The sequence below is a fragment of the Triturus cristatus genome, chromosome 1_1, assembly GCF_964204655.1.
Source record: "Triturus cristatus chromosome 1_1, aTriCri1.1, whole genome shotgun sequence".
In the NCBI taxonomy this organism is placed as follows: Eukaryota; Metazoa; Chordata; class Amphibia; order Caudata; family Salamandridae; genus Triturus; species Triturus cristatus.
In genome coordinates, this window is record NC_140579.1 from 978,295,598 (window position 1) to 978,321,533 (window position 25,936).

A 25,936-nucleotide genomic window follows, 5' to 3' on the forward strand; every position below is an offset into this window, starting at 1 on the left:
AGGGCTGCCAAGTGAACCTTAATGGAAGAAAATTGATGGCCAGATTGTGCCAGAAGGAGAAGATATGGAAGGATGACATCTTCCTGGCAAAAGGTAGGATCCTCATACTTCGAGGAGCACCAAAAACAGAATCTCTTCCATTTATGAGCCTAAGCGGAAAGTGTGGATGGCTGCTTTGCTTCCTTGAGAAAGTCCATGCAGGTCTGAGGTAAGTTCATGGGTCCATATTGTGCTAGCTCAGGAGCCATGCTGCCAAATTCAAAGAGGAGAGGTTGGGGTGCACCACCTGGCCTCTGAACTTCGTTAGTAGGTCTCATCTGCATGGAAGCCTGAGATGTGGACGGATAGACCGGTGAAGGAGGTCCGTGAACCACCACCGACGTGGCCACTCCGGGGTTATGAGTATAATTGTGGCCTGTGACTGCGACAGTTTGATGAGGACGGCTAGGATTAGGGTAACTGGATGAAAGTCGTAGAGAAACCTGCCTGACCAGTTGATCTATAGGGCATTCCCCAGTGTTCCCAGTTGGTAGTACCTCGAAGCAAACCTTTGGCATTTGCTGTTTTCTGAGGTGGCGAACAAGTCGACCTCTGGATTGCCCCATCTTCCGAAGATATCGTGGACCACGTCATCTTTTAAGACCCACTTGTGGTTTTCTTGAAGGACTCTGCTGAGAGTCGGCCTGAGCATTCTGAACACCTGGGAGGTGCGTTGCTGTTATGGTCAAGTTTCTGGCCGAAGCCACTTTCAGATTGTCTGGGCTTCCTGAGATAATGGTCTGGACCTCGAGCCTCCCTGCTTGTTGAGGTAGTACATTGTTGTTGTAGTGTCCATCTGGACAAGCAGGGAGTTGGAGCGGAGTGATGGGTGAAAGGCTTTCAGCGTCATATGAACTGCTCGTAGCTCTAGCAGATTGATGTGGTAAGTGGATTCTCTGTGTGACCATTTGCCCTGGTATTGAAGTTGACCTGTATGGGCTCCCCAGCCCAGGATAGAGGCACCAGTGACTATGGTTTAAACAGTTCTCCTTGTGGAAAGTAATCCCTCGTAGGAGATTGGTGGAATAACACCAGCATTTGATGGACAGTAGGGCATGATGAGACAATTGAATCCGGTCTTCCCGATATCCTGTTCGCTGATCCCATTAGTATTCAAGGCATTCCAGCAGGGGTCTCATTTGAAGACGTGCATTCCGTGTGAGGAATTTACAAGATGCCATTAAGCACAGGAGTGAGGAGACCTTCCTCACAGTTGGGTGAGAGTCTGAGCCTTCCGAAGGATCGATAAGCGTCTCTATTCAGAAGGACACACGTTTTCAGTGCGAGTATCGATGGATGCTCTCAGATACTGCAGGCACTGCACAAGAATCGAGGTTGACTTCGTCTGGTTGACATGAAGACCCAAATACAAAAATGGTATGCAGTTCCTCATATAAAAATGCAGGTGGAAAGGTGTTTCAATGCGAAGGTTAGTCGCACAGGTTTGGGAGAAGGGACTTCTCTTCTTGGAAAAAGGCCCTCACACACCCAGCCAGCTAGGTGTCTTGCTTCATCATCGGGTCTGCTCCTTATCGGGGCGACGCTGCAATCCCCGATCGGCACCCGAGAAGGGGCCTTCCTGGCGGAGATCTTTATTCCATATGCCATTGGGTGAAGTGCGTGTGAGGGCCCTAAGACAGTGTAGGTGATAGTGATGTGTAGGAAAAAAAGAGTAAAATAGGGGAGAAGGTCCACTCAAGAAATTTTAATGAACGTGGCCCCTACCCTAATTAAAACTAATAAGACAAAGCGCGTATCTCCACTCTAAAGATGTGAAGTCTATGTGTTTGTCAGTAGGTCAACATGTTTCTTGCTCAAAATCAATTAGATGGGAAATTTGTGTCAGCCCGGTGATGCCACAACTTTCCCACACAAAAATGTGTGAAAAAGGTGATTTTTTTCAGCTAAATTTGAGGTTTGCAGGGCATTCTGGGTAAGGAAACGTTGGGGGATCCACGCAAGCCATACCTCCCTGGAATCCCCCGGTGTCTAGTTTTCAGAAATGTGTGGGTTTGGTAGGTTTCCCTAGATAGCCGCCAAGCCCGGGGCCAAAAACTCATGGGACCCCCTTTGCAAAACCAGGTTGTTTTGTGATAGGTAATTTTGATGTCTCCTCAATTGGTTTTGGGCCCTTGCCTGACGCGGACACTAGGCCTACCCACGCAAGTGAGGTACCATTTTTCTCGTAAGACTTTGGGGAACGCGGGGTGGGTAGAAATTTGTGGATCCACGCAGATTCCGGAAATTTCCACCACAGATATGTGGGGAAAATGTGTTTTTTTTGACAATTTTTTAGGTTTGCAAGGGATTCTGGGTAACAGACCCTGGTGGGAGGCAGTCAAGTCACCCCATCCTGGATTCCCCTGGGTGTCTAGTTTTCAAAAATGTATAGGTTTGCTAGGTTTCCCAAGGTGCCCGCAGAGCTAGGGTTCAAAAACTACAGCTAGACATTTTGCCAAAAAAGGGTAATTTTTCACTGCGAAATTGAGGTGTGACCACGTTGCGTTTTGCGCCGTTTCCTGTCGCGGGCAGAAGGCCGACCCACACAAGTGAGGTACCGTTTTTCTCATAAGACTTTGGGGAACGCGGGGTGGGTGGAAATTTGTGGATCCACGCAGATTCCGGAACTTTCCACCACAGAAATGTGGGGAAAATGTGGGTTTTTTGACAATTTTTTAGGTTTGCAAGGGATTCTGGGTAACAGACCCTGGTGGGAGGCAGTCAAGTCACCCCATCCTGGATTCCCCTGGGTGTCTAGTTTTCAAAAATGTATAGGTTTGCTAGGTTTCCCAAGGTGCCCGCAGAGCTAGGGTTCAAAAACTAGAGCTAGGCACTTTGCCAAAAAAGGGTAAATTTTCACTGCGATATTGAGTTGTGACCACGAAAAAATGACTGATAATTCTCATGCTAGTATGAGTATTCCCAATTTCAGAAATGTGCAAATATCTATTGTTTCTAAACTCTATATTTTGTTCCCATTACAGAAATACATAGGTGTCTTTCATACCGATTTTTCCATGTACACATTTTTACAGAATAATTACTATATACCCTGTACATAATAAAAAACCATTGCAAGTTGCTGCTCAGTTTTTGGCTCTGGGTTAGTCGGGTTCTTGGTGAACCTTCAAGTCCTATATATCCCCACAACCAGTAATGTCCAGCGGATGTAATGGTATATTGCTTTCAAACAGCTGTCATAATTAGACGAAGTTACAGGTGAAAACGACACAAAATGCTGTTTTTTTCAACTAATTTTCAATTTATCCTATATTTAACTGTTAGTTTCTATAAGAAAACCTTGATGGATCTACACAAATGACCCCTTGCTGAATTCAGAATTTTGTCTTCTTTTCGAAAATGTATAGCTTTCCAGGATCCATTATTGCTTTTGTACCCATTTCTGCCATTAACTGGAAGGAGGTCAAAAGCACAAAAAATAGCAAAAATAGGCTATGTCCCAGAAAAAATGCCAAAACTGTGTAAAAAATGTTGGGTTTCTGACAAAAGTCTGGTATCCCCGAAAAGCTGGGAAAATGGTGATTTCAACCCCACAAACCCTTTTTTGATAACATTTGCAGGGAAAAACCCAGATGCTTTCATTTGCAGCCTGTTTTTCTCATTTTTCCGAAAAAAAAACAAAATTTTGCTGTATTTTGGCTCATTTCTGTAACCCCTCTAGGAGAATCCACAAACCCTGAGTACCTTTAGAATCCCCATGATGTTGGAAGAAAAGGACGCAAATTTGGCGTGGATACCTAATGTGGTCAAAGAGTTACAGGGGCCTAAGCGCACACTACCCCAAATAGCCAAGGCTTGGCACAGGAGGGGGAAAAGGCCTGGCAGCGAAAGGGTTAATGCTGTTATGTGCGAGTAGAGCACCAAATGGCTTCTTGTGAAGGTTGAAGTTGACAGGAAACAGTATAAATTTCTGTGTTTGGAAGGTGTTGCATAAGACAGTGGATTGCCACGATGCGCAAAGGATTAATCTGTATTTTTATGTGGTGTTATGCAGAGCAGCAGGCGGATGGCCTGCAGTCTGTTTTAGGTTAATCAAGAGAAATCCTTGTTGATTTTTTATTTTGTGGGGCGCTATACGCTGTGACTGATTGGAATGCTTGCTGTGTTATGGTTTGTGCCATGTTGCAGAGTAGTCTGGCCAGTATGCATTCTTGCCGTGTGCAACGTAACAAAAAAGACACAAAGTACAGTGTTCTGCACTTCACTACATGGTTTCAAATCGCCTCCTTCCATGTTGAGCTCATTGTGATATTAGGAGCAGATGAGAAGTGACCGTTGTCTTTGGTGGTCTTGCATAAGGCAGTGGCTGAAGGGAAAGCTTGCTCTGTAACCGTGGGCACAGATGCCATAACTCGCTGACCTCTCCTGGCACACGGCCGCCTGATAGCCAGTGGAGGATATGGACGTTTCTCATAACATAAACCGACTAATGCTGGAGACTAGACAAGGGTCCTTCTGCTGAAAAGGGCACTGTCTAGATATGGACAGGATGTGAGCGAACTGAGGAGGTTTCCGTGTATGCCTACGGTTGAGAAGAGTAGGTACGTAGGGCTGGGGGCAAATCATTCACGCGCCAGCCTCAGTCTAGTAGGATGTGGAGTGGGGGCTGTCTTGGTGGGGATTCCACTTCTGGAGATGAAATCTAGGACGAAGGACACAGTTCTGCTGACGTGTTTGTTTTGTGTGAAGGGAACAGGTTGCATTCGCTAAGAAAGTATATTCATAATATAAAATAAATACGTGAGTTTTATTATTATGGGTGCAGACTTTTTTGGGAAAAGATGGGTTTTCCTCCTAGGATCGTTTGTTTGCCCTTGCAAACCAAATGCAGAAAACGCTGCTTGCCTCCCACTCTCATTTGTGATAGGCATAGGAGCCCGACATTCATATGGACACATTTCCTGGACGTGCCGATGGGGTTCCGCCTCCTAGCATCTTTCTCGGGTAGCTCAGCCTGCTCCCCACCACTCCCGTGTGTGGCACTGACAGAATGTGGTAATAATCTCTTAAACACTCTCCATCTGTAAATATTGTTGGAGCTGCTGGCCTTTGCCAGCATGACGGCCCCGCCCCTGTAGGCACTCCCTCTGTACGACAGAAGAGGCTGACTTCTGTGGTCTGAAGTCAGTTTGGAGGTAGGTGCCAGCTGTGAAGCTGACTTGGTAGTCATTTACTCCTCTTCAAGCTTGATTGCAGCCAAACATGTAAATGAATCAATCTGGGTTTTGCAATCAATAGGGCGAAATGTTCGCTGAGCTTTAAAGCAACGTACAGCACAAAATCATTTTCAGGATCTAGGAAGATCATCAATAAGTCAGCGTGGCCAAGAAAAGTTACAGCTTTGTGTACGCATCTGGTGTTCATGTAAAGCGCTCTGATACCCGATACCTTTGGGTGAAGTTTGCGCTATAAAAACAAGGCAGCGTGAAGAGTTGCCATGACAATGGAAAGCACACGTACGGACAAAAAAAATGCACGCGAGTGTGCACATCCCTGTGCTAATGAAAGTAAACAAAGATGGCGTTGGGCTGTCCACATGTGCATGCATTTTTTTTGTCCCTACGCGTACATGTTTAGCTTTGCGGATGGCGAGAGCAGCCATCTTTGTCCATCTGGACGCGCTTGCATTCAGGTTTGGCTGAATCAATTCCAAAAAGTCCTCTTCATGGCGAGAGCACCGCATGCACTGCTTTCGCCAGGCGAGACCTAAGAAATAGACCCACCAATTTCATTGTACATAGTGTGCACCACAGATGACGACTGATGAAGAAAATGGAACCCAAAATGTATGTTGGCCATCTGCTACATGTCGACTGCTTTAAATAAATATAACTGCATCTAGGCCCGTACTGTTTAATGATATGCTTACATGTTTAACTTCATGGCATCATCTTTCTGTCGGAATCCAGTCTCATCATTATGTAACACTTCTCAAACATTACGAAAAAAAACACCAGGCAGTAAGGACGCCTCTTCTGTTCCACTGCATATAACTCACTTCTACATACAAATGCAGAAGTGGTTTCTTTGAAAAGGACATATTTTTATACGAACATTTACCATGCGTTTGTACCACCTTTGTAACGTTGCCCAGATATAATTATAACCTCACACATTTATTATTTGGTACACATGTACGACGCAAGTATACATGATTCCCGAGGAGTTCATTTTAAAATTTCAAAACGTTAACTGTGGAATTCAAAAGCACAGTATGTACTCTCCCTAGGCTTGGCTCTCCTCCCACCTCTCGGGCACATCTGTCCTCCCTTTACTTCTCCTCTGAGGGTCATCCCCTCCCCTGTCTTTTCCTTCTCTCTCGTCTTTCCTCTATCTCTGGCTTCTCTCTCTATCCTTCTTTTGTTCTATAATGATCTTGGTTATATACATGGCAATGTGCATTAGTATTGTCGCAGTATAAGTTGTAACTTCTGAGAGGGTGGGGACCCTAGATTTGCTTGGATTTTGTTAGTCTTGCCCATTTGGGGGGTCTTTTTAGGTCTCGCGACCTGCGTTGCACTGGAATCGCACACGTTCGTGCGATTCCTTTTTAGCTCCCCCATTGGCCTTTGCGTGCGTCTTATTCCAAAAGACTGCACGCAATTGGCCTGAGGCGCGCGCATAGCTCCTCTCATGGCCTATTGGTGTCTATTACGCGCACCAAGCGCGTAATAGACACCAATAGGCCGTGGGTGGAGCTATGATTTTGCCCAGACACAGGTGTGACGTGCGCGCCACCTGTTTTTCTTTACTTCTGGTATAAGCGCGGCACCCGCGCTTTACTTTTAATGTTATAAGTAAAGCGCGGGTGCCGCAATTATACCAAAAGTAAAGTAATAGAAAAAAAATCTATTTCTTTACCTTTGGTATAATCGCGGCACCCGCGCTTTACTTATAACATTAAAAGTAAAGCGCGGGAGCCGCGATTATACCAAAGGTAAAGAAATAGATTTTTTTTTCTATTTCTTTACGTTTGGTATAATTGCGGCACCTGGGGCGCGGGGGTGTCACAGAACCCTGATAATATCCTAGTGCGCCTACTTCCGAGGTAAGGGCACTATAGGGGCGGGTGGTAGGGAGAGGGGACCAGCCTTAGTCTATGCAGTGCGTCAGCGCTGTTTATAAATGCAAATACAATGTGTACGTTCTTAATATTCTGCTACAGCTATTTGCAGGGCTGGTGCTATCAAGTGCGCGGCAGGTAGTTGCAGTGGCGCCAGGGCCAGCCGTTTTGTTTTGCGGGGGTGTTACGGAACCCTAATTATATCCTATACGTTACACTGTTTCATTGAAATATCACTGTAACTGCTGCTGGGCTTTTAATGAGGCAGGTTTCAACATTTCACAACAGGGCTGCCGCACGGAAGAATACTTTCGTGTCTCAGCAGAAGAGCTACTGCTGCACTTTAAGAGACAAGTGCTGGTACATTTCAGCAGGCAGCTGTGCTCGGACTAGCACGGGTCAGGTCCCGCCGGCAGAGCTGTTATTCTCCTGAGGAGACGGCATACGCACTACTCAGCAGGCCTTTTGCACTTTTGCTGTGAGAGTGGCACTTCTCAGCCACAGTACTACAGTAGCATACACACTGACAACAGGGCAGTGCGCACACGTCTGCGCAGAGTTTTATGATTCTTAAAGAGCAGTGCATGTGCTTCCCAGCAGAGCTGCTGTCCTACTATTGGAACAGTAGCATCTGTTCTAGGTAAGGCTGCTATACGTTTAATGGGACAGTAGCAGCTGTTCCTGGCAGAGCTGCTGTCCTTTAGTGGGGTCAAGTGTAGCTCCCCGCAGGGCTGCTATACGTTTAATAGAACAGTAGTCTCTCTTCTTGGTAGCATTGCTGTACATATAATGTAACAAAGCAAGCACGGGCAGCATGTGTATTATTCATTTATGGGAGAGAACCACCGCTGCTCAAACTGCTAGGCTCTAATTAACCCATTAATGTATACAGCACCCATGCTATACATTTAATGGGACCGTTCTAGAGTGTTTCAGCAATCTGCCCTGGTTTAAATGGGACAGTACCGGCACTTTTCAGCAGGTAAATTACACTTTCTAGCTGAACACTATTTGCACCTCTTAGCAGGGCTTTTATACTTTTAATGGGCCAATACCAGCCCTTCTCAGCACTACTTCTGTCCTTGTAATGAGATATTACTAGTATGTCTGGGGGGCTACTGCACTTTTAATGGGACCGTACCAGCTACCAGCAGACTCACTGATTCAGAGAGACACACTCACTCACACACTCCCAGACACTAGCACACGGGTACAGGCAGACTCACTCACAGACATGCAGATACTCACCCACACACAGGTACACTCACTCACTTAATGCTCTTTCTGAGTAGAGCGTTTTAGGTGCCAGTACCTTCGCGATTGGGTCTGCAGCGTTTGTTAGCGGAGGTGTGGCCTTAGTTAAGAATAGAGGCTCATTGCACAGTGACTCCTTCATCATACTGTCTTCTCCGTACCTTATTTCCCCAACTCGCGTCTCGTCATTTCTTCTTCTCTCTCTGCCCAACACACTTTTTTTTTTTTTTTTTACTTTAATAAGCGCAACGCCGTCTTCACGGACACCGCACTATGCAATGCAATAGGTGTTGCTATTGGTCTCGCATTATTAGAGTTTGGGCTATTGGCATTGCTAAATAATGCAACACCAATACCTCAAACTTTAATAATGCGAGACCTATTGCATTGCAAATGCTTGTTGACTATGCTGCTGTTAAACTAATACTGGGCTACGAGACTTTAGCTAGGCCCACATTAGCTGGTCCTTTCCATGGCTTCCCCTACGGGCGTGGAGAAGGCCCTTTTTAGGTCTCGACTGAGCAAGCACACATGCGCTGCTCTGCGAGACTTTTTGTAAGGGCTTCAAGCTTTACTCAGTGTTTTTTTTGCATTTTTCCTATTGGGCTTTGCGTGCAAAAACTGCACGCGATTGGGCAAAGGCGGGTGCATGTCCCACCTTTCCCAAGAAATGTATCCATCCAGGCCTACGGCTTGCGGTTACGAGCCGGGGCCTGCAGTGTGCCATCCGTTATCTGTCAGATGTCACACGCACGCACACCACGTAGCTCGCATGTTGGTGACTTTTGTATATCCTCCAATCTCACCTGCCCTCGATTTCTCACTCGGCCCTCCTTTCGCTCTCACTGTCCAGGCTGGAATGTTCCCATTGGGCGCAGGATCAAGACTGATTTGCATATGGCTGGGTCCAAACTGGAATGGCATGCTGAGCAACAAAAAGATGGATTTAGGCCCAGATCTCTGTACTAGGGTGAATGTATGACATTGTTCTGCATTCTGCCCATCAGTTTTTCTTTTTGCACAGCTAAAGCACACCAGAATTACTTTAAAGAATTTGAACTGTCAAGCAGACAGCTGCGATGTCAAGCCAGAACTAAAATTAAACTGCTTCAGTCTTTCACTCCATGCACCACTTACGGTAGCTGTACAAATCACATTGTTCATTTTTCTCAGATGCGCAATGGGGATGCTAAGCACCACAATTACCCCACTAACAAAAGTCCTAAATGCCATGACTACCCAACAAGGCTGCATGCAACACACTGAACCCATGTATCTTTTGGAGTTAAAAACAACAAGCCCAGATGGTGACCGCCAGTCCCTGAAGAAATTGCGACTACAGTTGCCAACATTAAAAACTCTTTCATGAAAATCTCACCGTAAACACCTATATACACTCCCAAAAGCAATGACCCCCTTCACATACACTCAGTCATAAAAGCTACGAGCTTAACCCTACAAATGTCTTTAAAAAGATACGATCTTTGACACCATTCAGTCCCAAAAAGTATTTGGACAGTTAAGATGGTGGCCACTACACACCAAAATATATACTTTACTTTTCCAGTGCCCCTCTACCAGAGAACTAAAAGGCATGGTATTCATACCAGCATCCATACCTCATGCGCCACAAATAAAAAGGGCCCTAAGCAATTCTTGCCTTTCGAGAGAATAACACAAGCATTTACAATGCATTTACAATGCAATGGTCTCGGCATTGTTAAAGTTAGAGCTGTTGGCATTGCTCATTACATTATTCTTGTTTATGTTTTTGTTTTTAAAACATTTAAAGAAACGGCAGTGTTATTTACAATGTCAATAGCTTAATCACTCTCCAATGCGAGACCTATTGCATTTGCACCCACACACAGAGCCACACACATAAAGCCACCCACACATACAGAGACACTCACATAGAGCAACCCACACACAAATAGAGCCACCACGCATAGAGCCACACACGCAGAGCCACACACGCAGAGCCACACACGCAGAGCCTCCCACCCACACACACAGCCACACACACACACACAGCCACCCCCACACACACACACAGCCACCCCCCCCCACACACACACACACAGCCACACACACACACACACACACACAGCCACACACACACACACAGCCACACACAGAGCCACACACACACACACACACAGAGCCAAGCTGCTTGCTTCTCATGGCGTGCTGTCTGGTGGGCCTCGGGACCTAAGAGGGGAAGTGAAGGCATTGAACACTGCGCACTCTGGCAGCAGATGCCAGGGAGCACCTCCAGGCCATTAGAGAGGCAGACAGTTAAACGGAGGGCAGAGGGCTGAGAGCTGCAGACAGAGGGAGTGAGGCAACAGCTGGAATTCCTCACTGGGCTGGACTGCTGTGTCCGGCTCTGTCTGGCAGGAGTGCAGGAACAGCTGAGATCCATGCAGCATACAGCACAGAGGCAGGGCTGCAGCGGCGATGTAACTGCGCTGTACCACAGCACCCGCTCTGCTGAATAGAGCGCAGAGACAGGGCTGCAGCGGCGCTGTAACTGCGTTGTACCACAGCACCCGCTCTGCTGAATAGAGCGCAGAGACAGGGCTGCATAAATAAATACGCACATGACCCCCCCCCATGGCAGACATGGTACACCCCATCCCTACTCCCGATGGTGCAGAGTCTGGTGACTGCCGTGGGTGGTTGGGGGTTGCCACTGACTCCCGGTCCTCGAGTGTGCTTCTGTTCACAGATCACACGGTGCGTCTGTCTGCTCCCCTCCCCCACGGGGCTGTGACCCGCTCTAGCGGACAGGCTGGCTTTTATAAGTCTTCCCACACCAGGAGGCTCACTTACTGTAGTACCGCTTTGTGGCTATTTCACTGATAAATTGCAGTTCCAGTCTTATGTTTGTGGTGTGTCTCGTTTTTTTGTATTTTCAAATCTGGCCTCTTTTGCCAATTTAGACCTGCTCTCAGCTAAAAAAAACGCCCACTGTGGACACTGACCCGCTCACAGGTACTGCCTGCCCCTACTATGCTGTTCTCCTCTTCCGACCTCCACTCTCCAATTAGAACGTATCGGAGACCGTATGCTCCATTCTCCCAGCCGGCAGTCAACACTCAAAAGGACAATCTACAACACCGACGACTTACGCACTGCTTTGGGCAATACTTTTTCCGGGTTCACTGCCTTATTATCTTCCGGTTAGCAAGGTAGTGTGACGGGAGGCAAATTCGGTTCAACTGTGGCTGGGCTGCATTATGAGCAGAAAAGGGTCACTTCCGGTGCATCAGTACTTGTCGTCTCTTCTAGCGTTCTTCTGCTACAGGTTGCTAAACCTTTCGGGGGAGGGGCTTTTGTTTTCTAAGCAATTGGAACGCTTACTGGGAAGTTCGGCCTCTAAATGCCCCTTTTGTTCCGCCCTGTGGCTGTCAATCACGTTTTCAACATGCTGTCTGATAACCTTCTCTTGTCTTCTGAAATTAACGTTGTTTTAGAATCAAAGGGAAAAGGCAATTGAATGAGTGCAATCTTGCCTGGAAACGGAAGGTAAGGGGAATATTCGGCAACCACTTTCTTGGGGAGGGATGGTTAACGTCTGTTCGGTTACTTTCGTATACATGGGTGAAGAACTGTTTTTATCTTCAGAGCTTTTTGAATGTTTTTTGGAGTGCCCCAAACGTTTGGACCAAAGTAGCATAAAGTCTTGGTAAGAGTTTGTGCTTCGTTTCGGTGGTGAGTTAGCTAGGCAATCCGTATTTGTTATTTTTATGTGTGAAGTTAAGTTTATTGGTGAGTCGCTGAAACGATTGTGAGTATATCTATACAAAAACATAGACAAGACAGCTTAGCTGGGAATATGCTGAACTTACCTACAGACAGCGGCATGGCTGACACCGACCCCAGGACCCCGCAGGAGCTCGCCGACTTGGTAACCATGTTTCTCCGAGGTCAAGCAGAAATGCCTCGGAGAAACGCAGCAAATTTTCGGATTGGGGGGCGTGTTTTTCTTTCTCTCCTCTCCCATTGGCTGGAATGTTTACATTCCAGAGGAGAGAAAGAAAGTAAAAAAACACGCCCCCGAATCCGAAAAAGACAGGGCTTAAACGGACAGACGCTCTTCTCCTCCAATGGCTGGCCTCCGTTTAGGAAGCCAGCCAATGGAGAAGAGGGGCGGGTTCAAGCCCCGTACTAAAAAACATTAAATCTCGCGAGCGAGACTGCGCAAGCGCAGCCTTCGCTAGCTGAGACCTAAAAAAGAGTCCGACACGTTGAAGAGAGACCTTCTCCGACGGGAATATCCTAGACAGGTTGTAGATACGGCCTTTAAAAGAGCTCGTAATAACAACCGCGAGAGTCTGCTACTAGACAGAATCAGAACACCAGATCCTAAAATTACGTGTGTCACTACATTTACCCCTGACTCCAACCGAATAAGAAAAATCATTCATAAACACTGGGAAACCCTTAACACAGGAACACTTAACCTCCCCACACCTAGGTTCGCGTTCTGTAATCGACAAAGAACACTATGGCATTTACCCCCTGTCACGGGACATTACCCTTGTGGGGCATGCTCAGTTTGCCACCTCACAAAGATTACCAAAGAATTGGAATTTCCTAATGGAGTTAGTTGGACCATCACTGCACACACCAATTGCAACACCTCAAACTGCATCTATATACTGAGATGTAAGCGCAACCTACTTTACATCGGCATGACCTCAAGGCCGGTTAAAATTTGCATAATGGAACACAGAAGCAATTTCAGGTGCCACAAGACCAACACCAAAATGACCACCCATTTCAGAGACACACAACATTCACCTGACTCATTTGAATGGGGCGTATTGGAGACTCACCCTGGGATATCAAAAAAAGCACTAATCCGCATTGAACAACGATGGGTCCTACGATTGGCAACTGACAGGTCAGGGCTCAATGAGAATATCCCTTGGAGTCTCCTGACTTAGCTGATAGTATGGTCTCTTGTTCCACAATCCCAGCAAGACACGATCTAGACAACGCTTGCCCTATTCCGGTCTGCCATCTTGTCTTCATGACTTACAACATACGTATAGGACCTGTCCAGCATAGCACATAGACACCTATATGTTTGTGCCCTTTGAGACCTTGTCCACGTTATTCTGGCGAATTACTTTTATGGCACTTGACTAACACTCCAATCAATATAGACGTATGCTTTTTATCTTGGTGGGCTTGTTAACTCAGCCTCCATATTCCTATCACATGGACACTGCCTGATGGACAATCTTGATCCCCTTATTATCATTATTAGCTTCGTTTCCATCCGACACGTAGCATATGACTAGCACTCCCACAATTTAGATGTATACTTTGGCACGTGGTGCGCTAGTGATGCAGTTATACTGACTAATGGACATTCATGACCCTCGTGTTATTACTATCAACCTCTTTTTCCACTTGACATTTGTACGCCACCATTTCGAGTTGAATGATGAAGTTCTATGGATATTTTCCATTATTGTTCTCATCCAAGCTGAAGCGGGACAATTGGACCCTTTCTTCCGTGTTCACTATCATTCTGTTAAATTGTCCGCCGCCTGCGGGGCTTTTCCGCAGCTGATTCCGTCCATGCAATACCTTGCTGGACACGACTGTAGCTAATCCTAAGTTTACTTCCCTACCTAAGATGGCGCTCACGGTTGGCCCTCTCCCCAGGTTGTACGTGGCATAATCAACCACAGCAACCGGAAGTCCTGCCCCCCGCTAACACCCATGCGCGGGTACTTACACGCCTCCGTTGTCACCTCCACGAACTGCCCGGACCGGCTTCGTGTGGGTAGGACTACCGCCACCCTTGACCTCTTGGAACCGTGAGTAAAGACCATACCACGTGTTTCTCGACACGTCTTCGAGATTTGTACTAAGCTCCTCACACTAGATCAACCTCCCCGCGATTAGATGTTGGCGCGAGATATTGCGGCATTGCAAATTTAAGAGTACTATTGCCGGCGCTACCTCTGGGTGATACCCGCTTGCAGCACACGCACAGTGGCGATTACTGTTCCTTTAACCTGCCCACTTAGACGCCTTGATACGAGCGCTGAGCACGGCGCCTGCTTTACTAGTAAGGTCACGTTGTTGGTTGCGGTGGGGTCTCCGGGATGCCTGCGGGTGATGGACCTGCAATGACCTTGGTGGATGCGGGTTCTTCACTCGTCAGCGTTGCCGGGGCACGCACCGCGTTCGCCTAAATTCTGGCCAGCGTTGTTAATGCTCGTGCCCCATTTTAGAGTAAAGACATCGCTACATTAGAATATTCACTTTGGGGAGTCCTGTGTAGCACCCAGCCCCTCCTGGGCCCCGGTTTTCAACCAAGGTCGTTTTCATTTTTTAACTCCTTAACGTGTCTCCTTTTTATTATTTATTTTTATTCTTTACATTTCATAGGACACTATACTTTAGTGTCTACACCAGCCGGTACTGATGCCATACTTCCTTGACCCCAACAGGGTGAGTTACCTTGGTGATTGCTCTTAAGGACTGCTTCATTTTCTATTTTTAATTTGGTTTTTATGCATTGTACGAAGTGAACTGACAGGTACCCACATCACGCATGCCACCAGTCACGTGTGTTTGGCATGCGGATATTGCATCACGATCACTGTGTGATGAATTGGTTTCCAAACCATTACCAGAATACCATGACTTAACTCTCTAATGTTATTCTGTTTGTATTTCTTAGCAGGTTGTGTATTTTTCTTATTACAGGTACCACACTTTTCTTGGGTGCTGTAAGGGTGGTCACTTATCTACTTTATTAAATTATTGACCACCACCATTAAAGTGTAGGTAGATCCCTCTGATCCTGATGAATTGCCATCTAATTGATTTTGAGCAAGAAACATGTTGACCTACTGACACATAGACTTCACATCTTTAGAGTGGAGATACGCGCTTTGTCTTATTAGTTTTAATTAGGGTAGGGGCACGTTCATTAAAATTTCTTGAGTGGACCTTCTCCCCTATTTTACTCTTTTTTTCCTACACATTACTATCACCTACACTGTCTTAGGTCCCTCACACGCACTTCACCCAACGGCCTATGGAATAAAGATCTCCGCCAGGAAGGCCCCTTCTCGGGTGCCGATCGGGGATTGCAGCGCCGCCCCAATAAGGAGCAGACCCGATGATGAAGCAAGACACCTAGCTGGCTGGGTGTGTGAGGGCCTTTTTCCAAGAGGAGAAGTCCCTTCTCCCAAACCTGTGCGACTAACCTTCGCATTGAAACACCTTTCCACCTGCATTTTTATATGAGGAACTGCATACCATTTTTGTATTTAGGTTAACTAACGGATATGTATGCTGGACCTGGATAAATAACAGTCCGTTCATCCCTCCCTTTGTATTTCTGACATGAAGACCCAACTAAAGGAGAAGATCGGAGGTCCAATTGGAATGTAGCTGAGCCTCCTGATACGTGGATGCCTTGACTAGCCAATCGTCTAGATAGGGGTAGACACACACTTTGTGTTTCCTCAGATGGGTCGCTACCACCCCCATGCATTTGGAGAAGGTCCTGAGTGTTGACTTCAGGCCAAATGGAAGAACACAGTATTAATAGTGGTTGTTCCCTACGGCAAACCTCAAGAACTTGCGATGCTTCCTTATGATGGGAATGTGGAAGTATGCGTAATGAAGGTCGACTGCGCATAACCAATCTTCTCGATGTAGCGGAGGTTAGATTTGGTGCAATGCTAGCATCCGGAATCTCTCCCTCCCAATCCACTTGTTGGCCATCCTTAGGTCGAAAATGGGCATGAACTCATTCTTTTCTTTCTTCTTGACAAGAAAAAAAATCTTGACTATAGCCCCGTGCCTCGTTGGGAATGAGCAACGGGTTCCACCGCCTGTTTCTGTAAGAGGATGTTCGCCTCCTATTTGGTGCCGTTGGGATATGGATTGCTTCGGAGGTATTGACGGTGGAGGGCTGATGAATCTGAGAGAATATCCATTGCGAACAATATTCAGCACCCAATTGTTTTGCGTGATTTATTTCCAAGTAATGTTGGATGCTTCCCCCTACTGGAGCAGGTAACGGAAGAGGAGGAAGGCAGAATTCAGGGTTTTGACCCTGCTGGCATCTTGCCTCCCTGAGCAGGTTGCTGTCCTGACCTTCCTCTTGGTTGTCGTTTTTGATAAGTTGGTAGGAGCGTTGGTACAGTTGTTGCTTACCTGACTGTTGGCCCTGATACCACCGAGGAGTTTGAACCCTCTGTGTAGAATAACGGCGTTGAAATGGTTGGAAACATTTACGCTGTTCTTTAGGTCTTTCCAGGCCAACAGCTTTCAACATTTCGATTTTCGCTTCATCCTGGCCATCTCCTCGTCTGCGTGAGTGCTGAAAAGGGTTGTACCTGAAAACGGGAGATTCAGGATGTGCTGCTATGATTCAGGTTTAAGCGATGTCAGGCTCAGCCATGAGGGCCACCGAAGTGCAACGTTGTGGCAATACCCATGTGCAGCAAGAAGGGATGTGTCCGCTGCTGCGCTTAATACTTGATTAGAGACCATAAGACCTTCTGTTAAAATCTCATTAAAGTCCTCTCTCTTGTCTCTAGGGAGGTAGTCCGCAAACTGTTGGGGCAATTCCCACAGTGCCTGGTGATATCTGCTTAGTAAGGCTGTGGTACTAGCAGCTTTCATAGAAGTCGCTGCTGTGTTGCACGCCTTCCCTCCCACTGAGTCTATCTTTTGGCTCTCTTCATCTGCTGGAACAGTAGAGGTTGGAGCCTTGGTATGTTGCTTTTTCCCTGCCACCACAATAACAGAGTCTGGAGCTGGGTCCGTCTGTAGGAATGTGGGGTCCAGCTCTGGAGGCCGGTATTTATTTTGCAGCCTGGATGGAGCTGACTTAATTGAGGAGGGTGTCAGCCAGTTCTAAGCGGCCCGGCACCAGAGGAAGCAAGGGACAAGAAGCTTTTCTCTGCTGAAGAGTCTCAAATATCACCAAAGTTGATGGTGTAGGAGTGGACATTGGAATGTTTAATTTAGAAGCACCCCACACCAGAACCTCTTGGAATTTGGAAATGTCATCAATTGGTGAAATCCTCAGGGAGACAGCCCAATAGCGTAGGAAAATATCTTCCTGTACTCAAAGAGGAAGTGTCCCTGGTATGTCTGGAATGAGACCTTCCACCATGATGTCGACAATGGGAAAGAGTAGAGGAGCGTCTATCGCTGCGAGAACAATGCCTAGACCTTGGCCTTTGTGGTAGTGGTGGAGGAGGAGGAGGCGGAGGAGGAAGCGGAGGCGGGGTTGGAAGTCTTGGTTCCACATCTGGCAGATGAGGTGGAGACTGCTGAGGAAGAGTGGCTGAGGGAACGTTCTTAGATGGACAGTAGTTTCAGGAGTACTCCGAGTCTGATGTGTAAATTAGCCTTCTCTTTTTATGTGCCTTCTGAAGCTTTGAAGAAGCTGACATAGTTCCTGAAGAAGATCCATCTCTCCCCCTCGACGTCGATCTACTTGTCGATGGCGACCTTTGACGTTGCGGTATCTCGACGTCAAACAGTGTGAAGTGTTACCGTCTACGAGGCATTCTCGCTGTCAGCTTCGTAACCGACGTCGAGGATCTTCTTCTCGACGTGGCACGTCAATGTTGTTTTGACCCAGAGCCCTGTGTCGAAGGCGAACGGGTCGGCGCTGTACCTCCTCAACGTCCTCGTCCTCGACATCGACCTAGACTGGCGCCATTTTTCAGCTCTCCTTCTGCTGGGGAGCCCCCCAGAGGCTGAAGACAGTGCCCTGGTAGAGGACTGACCCTTACCTCGCTCTGAAGTCCCACCTGACGACTGGGCCTGTTGTTTCCATAGCTCTTCTGCCCCTTGAAGTCAAATCTCTCTGTCATGCAGTGCGCGCCTAGATAAAGTATTACAGATGGAACAGGAGTCAGAATCATGAGTAGCAGGCAGGCACAGTACGCACACTCTGTGAAGATCAGTCGTGGCCTTCTTCATACCACCATCTGGACACTTATCAAAAAGAGATGGCATTTTTGAGTGAAAACTGTGAAAATTCCTGTCACAAACAAATTTTGAAGAAAAAAACAAAATTTGGTAGAGCGCAATGCTCCAGGGTCCTGACAGCAGGAGCCGGAAAAAAGAACTGAAGTAACTGCCACTGGCTGTGCATGATGGAAAACTGGTGGTCTCTGGATTCTTAAAGGCACAGCTTCTATTTTTAGACATATAATAGCCGCCTATGGTGCAATTCTGTCATCTCCTTTCATTTCTATCATGAAACAAGCATTTACAATGCAATGGTCTCGGCATTGGTAAAGTTAGAGCTATTGGCATTGCTCATGACATTATTTTTGTTTGTTTTTGTTTTTTAAAAACATTTAAAGAAACGGCATTGTTATTTACAATGTCAATAGCTTAATCACTCTCAAATGCGAGACCTATTGCATTTGCACCCACACACAGAGCCACCTACACACACACTGATTAAGCTATTGACATTGTAAATAAAAATGCTGTTTCTTTACATGTTTTAAAAACAAAAACATAAACAAAAATAATGTCATGAGCAATGCCAATAGCTCTAACTTAAACAATGCCGAGACCGTTGCATTGTAAATGCTTGTTTTAAGGGGGCCTCGAACGGGTCTCTATCGGGCTCTGTTTTGTGCCCTGGCATAGGCGGTCCTTTTTTTTTCCGGACTGCAGTGACAGCAGGCACATCGATGTGCACGTGGTGAGGGTTGTAGGGGAAGGGAAATCATTTCAAGAGAGTCCTTTTCTCTCTGGATTTCCCTTCTGTTTTTGAATCTCAGGAGCAGCAACATTTTCGTGGTGTCACCTGGGCTGTAAGTGGAAGCGTTTTCAAAATTATACACAAGCCATAGTTGCTGCTTATTTATCTTATGCAACTAACAACCAATGACAAAGCCAATAGTCCTGACTTGTTGTAGGTATGATGTGGCTTGTATCATATATCTGGACGCAATGAGAGGAACAGCAAAATAAAAGTCGGGCGGTACACTGTGCTACACAGATTTTTAGCTTACGTATTTTTAAGCCACCCCCTTAATTACACTGACCACGCCCCCTTGAGAGGCCCCCCCCCCCGTTTTTTCATCCCACTTAAAGCCCTGCCAACGAGTATGTGATGGTACCTCGAGAGATCATAGGAATGGCAAAACAGTGCTATACACATCTCCCTTAGTATCACATACCCCAGCATAATATAAAAATACGACCACTCACTGGAATTTGAAAATGTCACCGCGAACAGCCCTAAAAGAAGCAGAGGTGTCGCCAGTGAGGTAGTGAAAGAGTGAGGTAGTGAAAGTGTGTGGTAGTGAGGGAGAGGGATGTTGTGAGGTAGTGATATATAAGCATAGAGTGATGTTGTGATGTAGTGAGATAGAGAGAGAGGTAGTGAAAGAGAGAGTGAAAGTGAGTTAGTGAGATAGAAAGAGTGAGGTAGTGAGATAGAGAGTGATTGAGGTAGTGAGTGAGAGAGAGTGAAGTTGTGAGGTTGTGAGCTAGAGAGTGAGGTAGTGATGTTTTGAGAGAGAAGTTGTGAGATAGTGAGATAGAGTGGAGTAGTGAGGTAGAGAGAGTTATGTAGTGAGAAAGAGCGAGGTAGTGAAACAGTGATGTAGTGAGGGAGAGGGATGTTGTGAGGTAGTGAGATGTAAGCAGAGTGGTGTTGTGATGTAGTGAGATAGAGAGAGGTAGTGAAAGTGAGTTAGTGAGATGTTGCATAGTTCTGATCCCGTGATGAGGAGCACACACGCTGCTGAACTTGGCTCCTGACTGTCAGCGGTCAGGTAAGGCAGGCGCCTTTTATCTGACCCCTCGGTTAAAGTTCTTATTAAAAAACACACAGCGGCCAGTGCGGGCCAAACGCAAAATAGGGTTAAAAAAAACAAGATTTTCAAGTTCAATCTGACACTACTGCAGTCCAAAGAAAAACTGGGATAAAATAAAAAAAATTCGTGTACAATCCAAATACAAGGTGCCTTATTTCAAAATAGACACTGTGGTCAGTGGTGCAAGCTGGGCGACAGCTAAGGTTAGTGGCAAAGACTGAGTATGAATGAGCGCTGGTTCGCAGTCACGGCAGGCAGACTGACCTGCAGACGGGTAATAGCAGGGAAACAGGCGGAAGTCAGTGGCGTTAGCGAAAGTAATTAGGTAAGGTTTAGTGGTGAAAGCAGGAGAGCTATATGCAGTCAGTGGTCAAAAGAAATGTGGCCCATCTTTTGTGAATGAGAAAAGGAGGAAACGGAGCTGCTGTCAGTTTTGATGTAAATTCTAGAACCAGTGTCTCAGACAATCCAGACGTGCTACCTTAGCAATAAGCACATCCATCTGAGTAGCGATCTGAGGCACCGGCTTAACCTGACAATGCCTGCTGTTAGCTCTTGTGTTCGTTCCTAACTTACCCTTTGTGGGTTAAAGATGGGGGTATCGTATGTCTACCTCGTAATACGGTTGAGGCAAATACAGTGGAAAGTGGTTATTTAAGCCACTTCTTTATACTGGAATGTTAGGTATGATGTAAATTGTGGTAATAACGATGAGGCTGTAATCTACCTCGTCGGGTAATAAATATGCTCCCAGTTTTAACAGTATCAGAGCATTTACAACACCCTAATCCAAAAGGTAGCAGAAAGCTGGACATTCAAGTGCTGATAACATGTTCAAAGGAAAATAGACACACTGACACTAAAGTAAAGGGAATGATAAGGATGACATCTCTTTCTATGAGGAAGTGATATCGTTGCACATTGTGTATGTTATTTAGCCCTCCGAATAATGGGAGTGTTCCGTGCTTTTTAAGTTTAAAATATTGAAATTTGAGTGTTCGAGGTTGGTCAGTTCTATACAAAACTGCGTGCCGAGCTCTAACGTCCCTCCAATAATGTACATCTCATGCGCCCCATTCGCATTTACACAGTGCATTATGCACTCATGTTTCCTCAAGAGTGTCGGGGGTCCGACGACGTTCAGGTTTACGAGTGCTGTGCCCACGAGTGCTTACCCGACGTCTCTCTGGAACTCTGCTGGTGAATCGACCGTCCTTCTCCAGTGCCCTATGCCTCTGCTAGTCCGAGACTGCCTGCCATGCACTGCCTGCTGCGTGTGTGGAGCGTCCAGTTGTCATGGTAACGCACCACCTCTCCCGGAATCCGCACTCGCATTCCCGCCTAATGATCAGTGAAAAATGTCCTGGTTTCGTTTTGCCTCCACTCCCTCCCGAGGATCCGCACTCACTTCTTACCTGGGTCACCAAAACCAGAATAAAGCGAATATGCACCGAAAAAGACAGCTATCCTAGGGCGCAGGGAACAACGTCAAAGATAGTGCTGCCAGGTTCCGTGCGAGGCACTTCCGGCGATCGGGAGGGGTTTGTTGCGGCTCGTGTCGCGTAGGACGTGACGCTGTCCCTGAAAATGTAGTTTATTCTTTCGCGCTCCGGAATAACGTCACTGTGGATATCAGAAACACTAGACTGCTGCCTTTTTTTTTTTTGGGAGGCCGTGTTGGCCACTCAGAAAACTCGATAATATCAATAAGGTGTAAGAAAGTAAAACCCTGCCGCTCTTTCATAATCCTGTCCATTGCTTTCACCTTCGCCGCGAGCCGCTTTCTGGACAAACGAATTTGGCCACCAAATAGTACAAGCCTGTCTGCCGATAGGCATCAATTATGTAACTGTAGTAATTCTAATTAGAGGTGCTCTAACTGAAAGGAAGGATCGAGCCAGGGGTCCGGCTTGGCTGTGAGACCGTATACGAGCCGAACATTAAAACAAGCACACCACTGCCTTTCTCCGAGGCAGAGCAGAAATGCCTCGGAGAAACGCAGCGTCCTTTTCGGATTCGGGGGTGTGTTTTGCTGTTATCTCCTCCAGCCATTGGCTGGAGGAGATAATTAGACTTTCTGCAAAAAACACGCCCCCCGATCCGAAAAGGACGGGGCCTGATCGGAGAGACAAACCTCTTCTCCAATGGCTGGCCAGCATTCAAGAGGCCAGCCAATGGAGAAGAGGCGAGAAGAAGGGCGGGTTCAAGCCCCTCTTCTCAAAAACATTAAATCTCTCGACATCCGGTTCTGCCTTCGGCAGACCGGATGGTCCCGAGACCTAAAAAGGAGTTTTGTGAAGGAGATTCTTCCGTGTGTTAAACACCACAAATATTGCACAGAATATAGTATACTGGCTACCTTTTTTCACTTCAAGATGAAGATGCGGCCAGTGTAGCCTATTTATATAGGCTGCATTATTGTCTCTCTACCTCTTAAGTGTCTTTGCAGGCTTTCATGTAGAAAGGCGAAAAATACCCACTTAAGAAGATATATCTAAAGAAGTGCTCCGGGGTCCCCGCACGTGGGCGGGACTATTCAAGTGCTTATGACTATACATGGAAATCCCCTACGAGAAAACTAGAACTTGTCAGAAATCAGTTTTCTTCTTTCTGTGGAGTGAACAATATATCCCTTAACGATTATGGCAGTCAAGAAGAAGAAGGTGGAGATCTCGCAGCTCTTTCCATTGGAGACCTTGATGTGGTCTTGGATATTCTTGGTGGATAGAATTGCAAAGGGTCCCCAAATCGATTAGTGTGTCTCAAAGGTCTTATTGGTTTAGGAGGAGGATCCAGAATGAGAAGGCCTGAGGAGTTCTTGAAATGCTTACTGTTAAATTTTTTCTTGAAGAGTAGTGTCATGTATGGTCTGAAAATGTTCTTTTCTTTAGTGTTGGAGACAGAAAAGAAGTGGAGAACCTTAGATTCGTGGTCTGATGAGGTGACCTTTGGAGAATGTAAAGATTTTGAGGAGGCTACTGACATTTCAGATGATAATGAAAGGGTGCCCAACACTGCCATGGACAGAGATGGAGAGGGAGATGTCCATTCTGTATGTTCTTATTTTTGATCATTGTCCCATCTCTGCGCGAATGTTGTCTTTAGTCTCAACTGCAGCAATGTATTGATGGTGTAAAACCCACTTTAAGACTGAGGAGATCACACAAATGCGCTTAGCGTCAATGCCCTTAGCTTTCATGTCGGTCTTGAGCGACATCAAGAGTTGGGATGTCAGTGGTACTTTTTACCACTCTGCCCTTCTGTCCTTTGAACTCCCCCAAAAGGAGTCCTTTTCAGTAGCTGTCTTACTTCCAGAAGGAGCATAAGAGGAAGCTTAATTCTTTCCCTATGTCTCAGAGCATCCCTCTGAGTCTTTTACCCTCACTGTGTAAATGCCACACAAAACATATGTGGGTATGAGACTGCCTTTCTTCTTCAAGAGGAAGAGCCCTTCTCAAAGAGAAGTAATTCTGATGGACAGCAATTCCGGATACAGGAGTAAATAATTTCACTCTGTAGCTGGATTTAAAAGATGTGTGAAAGAAAAATAAATAGTAGAGACGACTGAAAATCCTGTCAAAAAACAGAGGTGTGTTCTGTCTTCTGGGATGCTATTTACAGGAGCGAGGAGCCAGAAAAAAGAACTTGCTCTGTGAGGCAACTGCCAGTACAATGCATCATGGATAGGGAAAGTTCCTGGAATCTCAAAGGGACAGTATTCCCTTTTCTCAGATTTTTCAATGTAGGCCTATCCGGTTTATTTTTTTCTTTGTTATTATACACTTTCAATCCTTTTTGTACTTAAGATGTTGCAATGCACACTTGAAATGGGTTATTTGTTATGTTAAGTGACATTTGTATAGCGCATAATCACCAACGGTCTCTTAGCGCTTATGAGAAGAATGAGCTGATTGACTCCTAAAGGGTGCTGCTAGTCATACAGACACTAGCACCCTGTGTTTATATTCAATGGAAAATTGCTCTAGGATCCATGCATGCACCGCACAATTATTCAACTGTTTAGGACTATCACTAAAGATCCTATGATGCAGGAATTGAAAATGCTGATAAAGTCTTACAAAAATGTTCCATCTCAATAACTGAATATCTACATTTAAAAATATATATTAATAAATTAGCAGGATTGCATTATGCCATCGAAAGCAATTAAATTGCATAGACGGAGAAGTTATGCCAAAATCAAGCATTCCCATAAAGGGCAAAGGCATACAAAGTTTCTAGCTAGATTTTAATGTCAGCCAGTTAGTGTATTATACATAAACATTTTTTTTAAAGCTGTTTAGAAGCTGAGACCAAAAACATGTGAATATTTCCACAGATTGTCTGCCACCACTACAATTTCTGCAATACTTTCAACAGCAATACAAAGAAAACTCACCAGAGTCTGGGGACAACAAGGCTGAAGTCTCTTCATCACTCTCGCTACAGCTCCTCCTCTCAGGATGCTTATGGCAGTGCTGCTCACCTTCCTCCATACTGCTAGGAGACAAATGTCCCATTTGGCTAAAGTCTTCTCCATTCTCTAGTGCACAGTCCAAGCTCCTCTGCTGCTTGACACCATTTTTGCCTTTTTTAAAAAGGACCGACGTCCTCCGTCCGACCCCACTGAAAGGGGAGCCAGAAAATGCATCCTCTGCCTGGAGAGCTAGACCGTTTATGCCATCATCACTTAGCAGGCATTGAAAATGCACACTTCCCCGCTGCACTGTTTTCTTTTTGCAAAGCTGGCTGTCTGACTTAAGTCGTTTCTGCAAGCGATTTAGTGGGCGGCTTTCACTGATGGGTTTTAGTGTTGGGGGATCTTGATGAGAATCCACATCCGACAGAGTGGGAGCAGGCCCTGTTGGCTCAAGCATTGGAGGCATGGGAGGCTTGGTATCGCCAGCTAAAGTGGGGAATAGAAAGCATTTTAGAACAGATAACGCAAGGAAATAATAGGGTGTCAGCTGATGTAATGGTTTACAGGACACAGAAAAGTGTCCATTATATTTGGGCCCATCAATAAACTACTTTTGTTTATCACACACTGCAACTCCCAATATTGCATCAGAAAGCGTCTACTAGGCTTTCAAGAACAAGTAACATGCACAGCATACTACATTAATTTCTATGTTGAGTATATATATCCTGCTAAAAAACCTTCTTTCTTCAACCTTATAATGTCAATATGACATCTTACAAATCTGTATTAAAAGGATCACACTTAATACATGAGCAAAATGTACTCTGCTCGGACAGCGCACATTGTGCTGTTCTTTAGAGGAAATGGGAATTTTATGAGTCGAGCAAAAAAGCTAGTAGATTCTTGGTGTAAAGGTTGAAACCACATTGGCCCAAGAGTAAGGTATTTCAAATCAAGATATCAACATCCAGGAGAGGAGAAATTGAAGAATTTCATTTATACATCAGATTACACTGGTCCGGTAAAGCAGGGTACTTATCCACAGTGATTAGATGATTAAGAGTGCTACCGGAAATGTTTGTTATTAGGCAGTTCATGGAATGCATATCACTGAATGGAACAGTTCCCAAATTCTGATGGGATTACCCCGATATTTTAAGATGCTTGAAACAGATCTGTGTTAACCTCCCTACAGTGCACAACAAAACTATATTTGTTGCACAGTAGTGTATATGAAATCCAGTCAGAAACTGTAAACCCATTAGTTACGAAACCATGGCTGAGTAC

General features: G+C 45.9%; 1 protein-coding gene across 4 annotated transcripts in view; it reads right to left on the reverse strand.

The window, feature by feature from the left end:
* The window catches only part of BRPF3 (bromodomain and PHD finger containing 3), a 628,641-nt gene that overhangs the window by 162,992 nt on the left and 439,713 nt on the right, over window positions 1-25,936 (reverse strand). For 2 of the 4 annotated variants that reach the window (XM_085651052.1, XM_085651050.1), the window contains exon 8: window positions 24,626-25,132. The exons of the other annotated variants lie outside the window; for them this stretch is intronic. In XM_085651052.1, the coding sequence (XP_085507178.1) occupies window positions 24,626-25,132 (507 nt within the window). The remainder of the gene's footprint in view (window positions 1-24,625; window positions 25,133-25,936) is intronic. 4 annotated transcript variants of the gene reach the window in all.